Source organism: Eubalaena glacialis, chromosome 1 (genome assembly GCF_028564815.1).
Source record: "Eubalaena glacialis isolate mEubGla1 chromosome 1, mEubGla1.1.hap2.+ XY, whole genome shotgun sequence".
Taxonomy (NCBI): Eukaryota; Metazoa; Chordata; class Mammalia; order Artiodactyla; family Balaenidae; genus Eubalaena; species Eubalaena glacialis.
The window spans coordinates 232,306,743-232,319,008 of record NC_083716.1 but is presented as its reverse complement, the minus strand read 5'-3'; the positions used below and the strand labels follow the sequence as shown (position 1 = coordinate 232,319,008).

Below are 12,266 nucleotides of genomic sequence, written 5' to 3'. Positions count from 1 at the left end.
CGGCCAGGACTAAGGTTAGGTTTTATTTCCTTTTATTATCTTTTTCATTATGCCCGCCTAGCAGAATGGAAGTGCAAAGTCAGAAATGCAGTTGCTGCAGAAAATACAAATCTGTTCCTTGCTCACCTGAATCTGGGATGAATTATACTTGCTCCATAAAAACCAAAGGGGAGGACATTCAAGTGGAAATGGGCCCCCAGCCTGAAGGCAGCCAAGGTTTAACCTCACCGGCTGCTCTCCCGGCTGCCTCCTGTTGATGGGGAGCCCTCTAACCCCCTCCTTCTGCCTCTCCATTTCTGTGTCCCCCCGAGGCAGGGCTGCACACTGGAATCACCTGGGAGTTTTAAACAGTATTCGTACCTGGGGCTCCTCCAGAGATTCTGATTTAATTGGCGTGGGGTGCTACCTTGGGGGTTTTCAAATCTCCCCAGGTGACTGCCCTGTGCAGCCCCAGCTGTGAACCAGGAGCTGGGAGAGCCACCTGTGGGCTTCCTCCAGTGAAGGGCTTCAGGCACTTCCCTTTTGCTTGGCCTTGGTCAAGCTGCTGCCTTGGGATTACAGTAGAGATCAGGAGATTCATTTTTTACCTGTGTTCGTGTGAGGAACAGAATCTGTGCACTTGGACTTTCAGTGATGTGGACAAGGGCATGCAGAAAGACATAAGTGACAAACTTGACCCTGGATGCTGGCAGTGCCAGGTGCCTCTGGCATGTGTACAAGTCAGGATCAAGGCATCAGGGGGCCACAGAAAGAGCTAAGAGCGTCCCCACCACCCGGTTCCATCCAAGGCTTCCTTTACCTTCCTTTCCTGCTTATTATGGGACGTGGGTGGTCACAGTAATGGAAGAAAGGGGATCACATCCTCCCACGTTGCTGGTTGGCAACATGAATTCTTCTGGAGTGAATGAACGTGGGAGGACGAGGGCCTTTTCCATGGTGATGCCGGAAAGATTGGCATCTGTTTTCATTATCTGACCCTCAGACCCTGGGACAGCCGCCCTAGTGGTCTGGGGGAAATAATTAGGAGGGGGAGGCCCACATAAAGAGAGCTTCCAGTTAGAGAAGGGTTTCTGCAACTGCTTTTGAACTCTTTTTGTTGACTATAAGCCAGAAGTTTGATGAGAGACTATTGATCATGGGACAAAGTGGCCTTGATTACCTCGCTGAACTTCCGTTTGGGGGTTCACTTGGGTCTCCCCACCTCCCTTAAGGCCTCTTGAATGAATTCTAAGACATGATAAGCCCCTCTAAGAAAGCCCATGTGTCTTTCTAGCATATGTGAAAGATTCAAAAGATACATAATAGATTCTTGCATTAAACAGACCTGAATTAAGCTGCTTGATGATAAATTCAATCTGGCGGATCGTTTCAGCATTGCCTTCTTTGATGAAGCAGCAAAGGATGTCTTCCATTCCCTAGAAGCATTGGAGAGAGTAAGAGTTAACATTTCCGTTTTGGGGGGGAAACTACTTTTCAATGGAGTAGTTTCACCTAATCAAAAAAACCCCAGGGCTTCCCAGGTGGCGCAGTGGTTAAGAATCCTCCTGCCAATGCGGGGGACACGGGTTCAAGCCCTGATCCGGGAAGATCCTACGTGCTGGGGAGCAACTAAGCCCGTGTGCTACAACTGAGCCTGTGTTCTAGAGCCCGAGAGCCACAACTACTAAAGCCCTCAAGCCTAGAGCCCGTGCTCCACAACAAGAGAAGCCACTGCAATAAGAAGCTCACGCAACCCAACGAAGACCCAATGCAGCCAAAAGTAAATAAATAGATTAATTTTTAAAGAAAACAACAAAAAAACCCCCAAAAACCAAAAAACTTTTTTTTTCAGGAGGAAGGGATATGCACAATAAAAATCCTCTGCTCAGTTCTAAACATTCTTTTTGTTGTTTTTACAATTCACAAGGAAATTATTTTATTCTTGGTTGACTATTTGACCTAATTATAACACATTTATTTTTTAAAAAGCTATTGTAAACTTTTACTGTGTTAAGTCTTCCTTTTAGCTTTGGCAGTATGTTGTTTGGGGAGGTGGTTTCTCTCCCATGTTTTCCCTGTAGTTATACACTGCCTTCTGGATTTTAGGGCCAAAAATGGTCTTTGAAAAGTAAAACCGCATGTTCAGAGAAGTAAAAGAACAAATAGAACCTCTTTTTAAACAGCCATCATTCTTTTTCTATCAAAATAATTGTAAAGTCATTACAGTGTGTATTATTTACTACAAAACACTGACATCAGAATTTTCAATTTTGACTAACAGAATTCCAGGGACATGTAGAGGTAAGATACTGACTTGACCATAAATGTCTATTTCCCCTCCTTCCTCTTTTCTGTGGGACTTGAATGTATGGTTGGAGCTGATGAGGCCTTCTTACCCCCACGAGGGGAAAGTGTATCTGATATTGAACCCAAAGCAGAGGGAGCAGAGTACAGAGGTGCTGGTAGAGAAACGGGTCAAGTGACATGTGAATCCTGAGCAAGCTGTGCTTGAAGCTTGTGTCTGAAGCTTATGCCTGGACTTTTCAGTTACCTGAGCCAGTAGGCTCCTTTTTAGGTAGGCCAGTTTGGAATCAACAGCTCTAACTGAATCACAGAAGGAGTGCCAAGTGCAGTTTTGAACATGGTGAGTTCCCATCATCTAAAGCAGAGCATTACCTTCTAGAAAGGTTAAATCTGGATTGTAATTCTCATTTCCCCATAAACTAGCTGTGTGACCTTGGTCAAATTATTTAAGTCTTCCCAGCCTTTTTCCTCAACTATAAAATAAGGATGGCAACTCAAGTTAACACGAGATTTTTAAAGGATATAATTGGGTGTTGGTTATGTAAATATATATATTTGTCAAAATGCATTGAACTGTATATGTAAGGCTTGTGCATTTCACTGTTCATAATTATACCTAAAAAAAAAAAAAAGCATCTAGTCTGACGACTGGCACATAGGAGATGCTTAATAAACGGCTGAGACTGTGCTTGCTGTGTCTGGTACGGGTTTCTGGCTCAGAAGAGAAAGCTGGTAGCTGAAGCAAGGGAGCAAACAAGGTTCCCGGTGGCCCCAGAGTGAGAAGAGAAGAGGGTCAGGACAGAACCTTGGAGAACCTTTAGGTTGTTTCCTGTTTTCCACTATGATCAGTAATGCTGTGATGAATATTTTGATACATGAATCTTTGTTCATGTTTTTGTATGGAGCTTCAGAAGTGGAATTACTGGGCAAAGAATAGTAATATTTTTGAGGACTATTATACATATTGCCAAATTGCTTTCTAAAAATGCCATATCAATTTATCCTCTCAGTAAGATTTCCACATTAATTTTTTTTTTTAAAATAAATTTATTTATTTATTTATTTCTGGCTGTGTTGGGTGTTCGTTACTGCGCGCAGTCTTTCTTTAGTTGTGCCGAGCGGGGGCTACTCTTTGTTGCGGTGCACGGGCTTCTCACTGCGGCGGCGTCTCTTGTTACAGAGCACGGGTTCTAGAGTGCAGGCTCAGTAGTTGTGGCGCACGGCCCTAGTTGCTCCGCAGCATGTGGGATCTTCCTGGAGCAGGGCTCGAACCCGTGGTCCCCTGCATTGGCAGGCGGGTTCTTAACCACTGCGCCACCAGGGAAGCCCTCCACACTAATTTTGAAAGGCCCACACATAATGGATGCCATGGAGTACAGCAAACAGGCTTACCAACTGTAATGGACAACTGTTAACATTTGTAGCTGATGAACACTTTTAAAACAGCTTCTCTACAATGTGTTCATTTCCCAAGGCCGCAGCCAGAATATTAGCATTCCCAGGCTCCCTTCAGCCAGGGTGCAGGCAGATGACCTAGGTCCTGCCAATCAAATGCACCCATGTGAGACTGATTCAGAAGTGGGCAATGTGAAGAATCAGGCACACGGGGAACACACATCTTTGTGACAGTTGGGCAGGCGGCATCCCGCCCTTCAGGGACAGCAGAGCAGAGTTTCTGGCATTGCAGTGTGAGCTTGGGCCCGGGGCATTGGTGCAAGGCACAGTGGGGATATCACTGGAGCAGCCCCGTGGAGTGTGTGGGCGTTTCTCCTGGCTTTGTGGCTTCTGAGCCCAGCTCCCTGGTTCTCCCAGAGACTCTGAGAGCCTTGACAGAGCATCTGGTCTGCTTCAGCCCAGGGCGCAATGTTTGGCTGGGGTTTCGATCCCAGGGAAGAGCTCCTGGCCGACAATTACTCCAGCCCTGGGTGCAGGAGGCCTTGGGGTAGCATTAGGGTGGCCCTCTTGATCGCATCTGCTCTCCGGTCCCAGACCTTGGTGGTCTCTTAAAGTTCAAATGGGCCTCAGGACACGCATGTATCTTTTTCTCCTTTTTTTTTTTTTTTGGTATTATTTTAAGACCACCATAGTGGCATTTGGTACTAATCTAATTTTTATGTATTCTTTCTCATTTTCCAGAAGCACACAAATGTTTTACACAGTTGCAAACACAGAGTTATTATAATGTCATATTCTGCTTTTATCCCTCATTACACAATAAAGTTTCCATACTGTCTCATACTGCTTTCCTTAATTATCATCTTCAATAGCTACTAATACTGTGAGCAAAAGAACCACAATTTCATTAGCAATTCCTCTATTACCAGACATGTATGTTCTGGTTTTTCACTACTATAAAAATATTGAAATGAGCCTCGTCATGCACAGAGCTCTTCTCCTCTGCATCAATAACCAGAGGAAAATGAATGAATCCAAAATATGTAGGTTTTCATAATTTTTCACATATACTGCTGAACCTCTTTCCAAAAGGACTGTGCTGACACACACCCGGCACGGTCTGAACATCTGTTCTGCCACCTCTTCCCCGGCTTTGCGTGTGAGCAGGTGTTAGGGTGGTGAGATTATGGATCATGTTCTCCTCACTGTCTGGTTTCCTTTATTACTGTTACATAATCAAGGAAAAGGATGTAATACCCTCTATCAATCTAAAAACCTCTTCAAGGATAAGAGTGAAATGAGAGGAAATCTCAGGGTTTTAGAAAAGCTCTGTTGAAGCCATATCCTCCCTTAGAGGCCTCTCTTACAAATAAATAGGTAACTACTTAGGTGAAGTGTCCAAAACCTTCCTCCATTTGCTTATGACTTTGATCCCTGTTAAAATGCCAGAGGGAAGCGTATGCTACTTACACCTTTATCTAAGTGGTCTACGTTTTCTTTTCAAAGTCAGTGATTCAGAGGCTGTCTAGAAACTTACGTCAGAAACTATAAAGGAAGATATTAATGGATTTAACTATAATTAAAGCTGTCATATAACCAAAACCCCATAAGTAAAAGACCAATGAAAAATTGGGGAAATATTTGTGATATATGTCAAAAGATGAATAGCCCTAATTTCCCTTGCGACTTCTTTGATCCAGAGGCAACTTAGAAGCGAGTGGCAGCCAGGCTCCAAGACGAACCCCCCTCCTGGAATGCATGCTCCCGGGCCGTCCCTCCCACACTGCACCCGAGCCGGTCCTGTGACCACTTCTGAGATTGGGTCATAAAGGAGACTGTGGCTGCTGTCTTGCTCACTCTCTGACTCTCTTGGATCCCTCAGGGAGAAGCCAGCTGCCATGTGGAGAGAAGCCCTATGGAGCAGTCCCCTGGCCAGGAAACGAGGTCCCCAGACAACAGTCAGCACGAGAGCGAGCTTAGAAGCGGATCCCTGTGCCCTCGGCTCCCCAGCTGAAGTCTTCAGTAAAATCAAAGGAGAGACTCTTGGCCAGCACCACGCAGCTAATATGCTCCCCAACGTCTGTCCTATAGAAACTGTGAGGCAGTAATTTTTTTTAAGCCATTAAACTTTGGGGTAATTTTTTATGCAGCAATAGAAAACTAATTCAATTGTGCTGTTTAATTTCCAAACATTTGGGAATTTCCTAGATGCCTTATTATTATGTTTATGTTTTTCATCATTATTTTTTTTCATCAACCCTTTTTATCATCAACCCTTTTTATCATCAACCCATTATTTCATCAACCCTTTTTCTGCCCATAACCGCTCTCCCCTCTCCTTCTGGGGCTCCAATGACAGACGTGTGAGACCTCTGGATATTGCTACACAGGGCTCTAAGGCTGTCCCATTCTTCCAACTCTTTTCTCTCTGGCCTGGATGATCTCTAAGGGCCACCCCTCTCGTGTCCGACAACAGCGAGTCTCTTCCCCCCACTTGGTGCCTGTCCCTTTCCTGCCCTTAAGTCTGCCTTCTCCACCCCTGTGCCCTGGATGTCTGCCCTTCATGCTTTTGGACTCCATGTCACCTCTGTTCTTTCTTTTTCTTCAACCTACATGTTTTCTTCCTTGTTCTCTGCCTTGGTTGACAATTCCTCTCTTTGACCTGAATGACCATAATGCAGAATTTAATCAAGTTTATCTTCCCCTGTTCTGTATTGAAAAAGCAGATTTCTTTTTTTCTTTAAAAGCAGTAGGCAATTAAGTTTCATTGTTTACCGTGACCACACAGAATGGATCTTAAATAAGTTTTTGTCTCTGGCATAACTGCTGATGTAACTGTAGATGACCCATTAGAAGATTTAGTAATTCTTCTAAGTAAGCAAAGCCAAGTGGAAGAACATGCTTCATTGGTCTTAAACTGAATTTAGCCTGTGTTTTGACGATGGAAATATATTTAATCCCTTCATTCTAAGCATTTAATACGCACACACGGTTTCACATGTCGTAAGGAAAAAGGACAAAACTCCAATGGTTTTGATTAGATCTAGAAACGTTTGTCATCTCAAAAGAAGATGCTAATCACCTGAGGTTTGTTTTATGCTTCCAATATAAACACTAAAGTAAACACATTAAATATTCAGTTAACTCTTTTCCAACCAGACAGTTTTATCAGTTTTATCTGTTCCAGCTGGTTGCTATCAGAATGCCTGCAGATTAGAGGAGTGTTTTGATTGCCCCAGGTCTCACTGCCACAATTCCTCCAGGAAGCCTGGAGGTGAATCTGGGTGATGATTTTCTCTGTTTCATCATTTTCTTGCTAAGCTTCTCCTACTATGAAATCCATAAGCATTCCCAAAGCCCCCAATTAAAATGAGTCACTTAAATTTTTAAAAATGTCTACAATTTTCCAAAAAATAAACCTGCTAGGAACTTCTGACGCTGTGGTTCTTAATCCTGCCGGCTGGGATCCCTTGAGAATCTGATAAAAACCACAAACTCTCTCCCCAGAAAACTGCAAATATGTATTTGGGATACAATTTCAGGGAGTTCAGAAGTTATCTGAAGCCCCTCCCTGGGGCCCCGTCAGGAACCCCTTGTTCTAATAGCCTCTGAACGTGGCACTGACAGGAGCTGACCGATCCCACAGCACGTTTTCTTACCATTGCTCTTGCTTCTTCACGAATGGATGGAATAGAAAGGATGCTGTACAGAGCTCCATTCACATACGGCTGTATCTTTAAGGGGAGAGAAAACAGTCATTTGCAGGTTCTCAAATACCATACAACTCAAACATCACACACTACCCTTGAGAACAGCCTGGCTAGCGAGGAGGGCAAGCACTGCCACCTTCACAGCTCCCTGAGCTCCAGGATGCAGGTCTCCAAATGACAGACATCTCCACTGGCACGTCCCAGGGCAACAGCTAAAACTAAGAGTTCAAAACCAAGGGCATCATTCTCTCCCAAAGTTTACTCCCGTTACATGTCATTGCTGAATTAATGTCATCCTGATGACTCAGGCTAGAACCTTTGGAGGCATCACTGATTCCTCTCTCTTCTTACCCTCCAGTGTTGGGTCTCCAAGCCATGTTTAGTGGGAACCCTTCTTTTCCATAGGTGCCACTACAGTCCTTGTTCAGACATCATCGTCCGCGACCTAGGCTACGTGAGATCTCCAAAAGGGTCTCTCTGCCTTCTATGTTCACCCTTTAATCCAACCATCATATCATTGCCATGATTCTACAGCATGGGCCAAATCATCCCTCCCCCGACCTTGGGAACCTTCCGTAGAAACTACCTGGAAAGTCCTAACTCCTTACTGTAGAGCACAGGGCCCTTCAAGGTTTGGCCTCTATATCATCTTCCTCTGCTCCTCCCTTCCTGCCACTTGGAATTCACACTACACAGATTCCACTTCAGGGACTGCCCCCCACACCCAGCACGCTGTGACATACCCTGGCCTGGTTCTAGCAGCTCATCTTGCTGGGAATGCTCTTCCCATATATGTCTATCTGGAAACCTATGGTTCATCCTTTAAAACTCAGCTCAGGGGCTTCCCTGGCAGTCCAGCGGTTAAGACTCCGTGCTTCCAATGCAAGGGGTGCGGATTCAATACCTGGTCAGGGAACTAAGATCCCACAGGCCGCATGGTGTGGCCAAAATAAATAAATTAATTAATTAAAAATTAAAAAATAAAACTCAGCTCAGACATATCTCAGAGGAAGCCTTTCCTGAGCCCCCAGACAGGCTGCTCTGCTCCCTGTACATACCTCCCTCCGCTTCTGCGCTGGATTGAGCATTTATTTATTTATCTGCTGCACTGCACGGCTTGCAGGATCTCAGTTCCCTGACCAGGGATTAAACCCGGGCCACGGCAGTGAAAGCCCAGAATCCTAACCCCTAGGCCACCAGCTAACTCCCAGGATTTAGTATATATTTAAACTTATACTTAGGTCTCTCCATGAGCTCTTCAGGGACAGGACCCATGTTTTACTGACATAGGTAACCCTAACATCAAGCCAGACAGGACATGGTACATGGCAGCCGCTTGATAAATGGGCTTTCCCTTTCGAGTGGACTGCATGCTACATACACTCTCTCCGCAGCAATGGGGGCGGTCTCATTTCCCACCACTCTTTTCCAGAACTGGATTTATTACCACTTTTCATTTCTGCTAATCTAATGGGGAAGAGAAGACATCCTATAGTTGTTTTTATCTTCATTTCCCTGACTACTAGCAAGATTGAAGATCTTTTCATATTTACAGACCATCAAGATTTACTGTTCTGTAAACTGTCCATTTATACACTTTATCCTTTTTTTCCTGTTGGCTTTTTCTCTGTTTGACTCTTAACGTATATCAAGAGCCGGCTAAAGAGGGCAGATCTTTGTGGAGGTTTTGGCTTCAGGTGCAAAGTGATGTCATGGTTTCCACAAAGGCATTTGTAGAAAGCGGTGAGAGAATAATCATAGTGTGTGTTAGCGGATCCAGACCTCTGTTTTATTGAAAAAGGGCTTGCCGCCCGTTGGCTAGAGCACCACACGGATGAGAGCAGACGCAAGGACGGCCATCCTGCGGACAGTTCGGCAGGACTCTGACCCAAGACTGACATACGGGGTGAGCCAGCAGTGACGGGTGTCTACGCCCCAGGGAAGCTCCGGCTCGGGCCCTCGAGGGGGACATGCGGCCACGTCCACCGAGGACGGCTGTGGCAGCAGAGGGGTGAAGGCAAGCAAACGGGGCACCCCTGGGGGACTGGATAAATGAAACGGGAGGGCTGCCAACAAGGGGCTGCTGTGCAGCAGCGAGAGTTAAGGACCTACACGTACATAAATCAACAGAGAAAGGTCCTAAAGACACAGTGAAAATGGAAGAAAAGGATGAGATTTAGAGGGCAATGTTATTTATACAAATTGAACACACCCATAATATTAAATATATTTTTAGGTTACATACATGTCCATGGACATATATTAAACCCAACAGAGGAGTGTCAACATGGGGGGAGGAGTGAAGCAGGGGGAGGTGACCAGGAGGAAGAAACAACCCCCGGGAGGGAGCAGCACAGGCCAGCGAACGGCAGTCGTGCTCACAAGCGGGAAGCCAGGGAACAGCCTCCTGCTCTGGGTGCCAGAATTTAAAAATGATAAAAGCTCTGACGTAGCTTATACAAATACCTGGAAGAGGGCAAGTGCAGTAAGTACCCCAGGCCACCCTCCCTCAAGCCCGGGGCTTACGGCGCTGACTGGGTACCTCGTGGTTTTCATGGCCGAGCAGATCCGAAAGAACTTTCAGCACGAGGCCCGCCACCTTGGCACACATGTTCTTCCCTTTAGGAGGAAAAGAGAGAAACAAAACAGGACATGTCTAAACTCAGAGGCACAGTTTCAAGTCAGGCAGACTTGAATATGAACCTTGGCTCCTCTGCCTGTGAGCTGTGTGACCCTGGGTGAGTCACTTCACCGATTTGGGGCCCAATTTCTTCCTCTGGGGTCCCTTGGAGATTATTAATGTCCACCTCAAAGAGCGATGTAGAATTAAGTAGCTCAGTATATCTCAGGATGTTAACGCTAAAGTTTCCCAAAGCAATATGAGAAAAGGAGACAGGAGCATGAGACAGAAAGACAGCATCAGTTTTTTGGTTTTTTGGTCTTTTTTGGCCGAGCGCCACAGCCTGTGGGACCTTAGTTCCCCGACCAGGGATCGAACCTGCGCCCCCTGCATTGGAAGCACGGGGTCTTAAACACTGGACCACCAGGGAAGTCCCGGCAGCTCAGTATAGGGCGGCACACTCCCAGTGCTCAGTAAGTAGCGGCAGTTCTTATTACTCAGGAGGTCAGAGCTGTTCACTACACTGAAAGCACAGTGAGTCAAAGGGCCATGCTCTCCCCCCAAGTGCACACGCCATCACTTAAAAATCCTACAGCTATTTCAGGAATTCCAAACATCATCATGACAATCGCTGCAAATAAACTGATGATAATAAAGAAAAGCCGATTATAATCTGAAAAATGTTTTAAAGCTAGGAAATTTGCATATGCTATTTTTTAAAAGAGAAGATTGAAGTAAGTCATTTAGTCAGTCAACAACACACAGTCAGGTGGTTCAGATTCCAAGGCGTCTGAGGGTGAAGGAGCTTCTAACAAATACCCTTGAGCTATTTATCCAGGTAACCTTCTCCTAACACCGGGGCTGCTCAGACAGAGGTCAGCCATGGGCCGGACGTGGCACCTCTCCAAGGAAGCTTCTTCCATCCCAGGGAACAGATCATGTAAGTGGGATGGAACCTGCAGGAAAGCTAAAATCACCCCCTTCATTGATCAAGACATAAATGACGTGAGATGTCACGTGGGAATCGCTGTCTGTACGAGGTGGAGTGGGGAAGGCGACTGTGATTAAGAGCAGGAAGCCTGGTTTAATGTCGCTGCTCTGTCACCAGCTTAATCCTGTGCAATCTTGGGGACATCATAATTCTTCACTTCCTACCTTTGAATAATGCAATGAAGATGAAGGAAAACGTAACGCAATTCAATCTTCTCTTAATGTGGGTACTGCATATATATATATATACATACACATTATTCTTTCCAAGGCCAGAGTGGTATTTTGCCTTTAGGGATTCAATAGCTTTCTACCTAGCTGGACATACTTCACACTCTTTTTCTGTTTTGAGTTTTCTGGGAGGGAAACGAAAGGCAGACCACATCAGGCTCATGGGTTCTCCAGAGCCGGGGGCAGGGGGACGGCAACAGTGAGGGAGACCTGTGCTCCGGAGGCAGAGGTTCATGAGCAGGGCCACCGAGTACTCGAGCGTGTAGTCAGACAGGCAGTCAGGCTCCTGCAAGACGTCAATCAGCCAGAAGATGAGGCCATCTCGAATCATCGCTGTCTGCAGCGGGCGCCTAGGATGAAACAGCCTGCAGGGAGTTAGCAAGAAACCTTTCACGTGAGACTACATAGTAGTGTGAGTGCCCATCAGAAAAGAAACTTTACAGAAGTTACGGACGCTGGCGAATATCTTACTGTTAGACCTGTACAACGGAAACTACAACAATAAATTCTTTACCTTTCAGGGATATTATTAAAGGTTTAAAGAAAAATAAGGCAGTAAGGAGACTTCCTACTCTGAAAGTTTCCTTTTCAATATTTAGAATTAGCAGTGTATTACTTCAAATACTTAATAAGTATTTATTGATAGCTTTTGGTCTACTTAACCCAGGAAACAGAGTCATAGAAATAGTTCACTGACAAACAGATTTTTACCTAAAGTCTAGTCTATATAATCTAGTTTGGGCACTTTGAGCTATGTAAAAATAAAGAAATACAAAAAAGACCAGCTCATATAAAACCAGCTCAATACCATTTTGATTCAGATCTCTATAGCGTAAGGGTAGTTTAGTAACCTGGGTAATACAATTTATATGGAATTATTTTCTACCCAAGGTCCAGGTGGAAAATCTTACAAAATCCAGTGCCTCATCATAATGTGTTACAGTGGATGTTATCATGTCAACCTTAAGAATTGATGGGACTAAGCACTATAATAACTACAGTTATTAAATTTCTAAAAGTTTTTCAAATATAGTCAA

General features: G+C 45.0%; 1 protein-coding gene across 5 annotated transcripts in view; it reads right to left on the bottom strand.

The window, feature by feature from the left end:
• Positions 1-12,266, bottom strand: part of ARMC9 (armadillo repeat containing 9) — a 145,204-nt gene that overhangs the window by 70,047 nt on the left and 62,891 nt on the right. For 4 of the 5 annotated variants that reach the window (XM_061188375.1, XM_061188384.1, XM_061188397.1 and 1 more), the window contains exons 15-18: positions 11,440-11,594; positions 9,931-10,007; positions 7,338-7,412; positions 1,325-1,415 (exon numbers count right to left, since the gene is read on the bottom strand). In XM_061188375.1, the coding sequence (XP_061044358.1) occupies positions 1,325-1,415; positions 7,338-7,412; positions 9,931-10,007; positions 11,440-11,594 (398 nt within the window). The remainder of the gene's footprint in view (positions 1-1,324; positions 1,416-7,337; positions 7,413-9,930; positions 10,008-11,439; positions 11,595-12,266) is intronic. The other variant, XM_061188405.1, reaches the window with a different exon arrangement.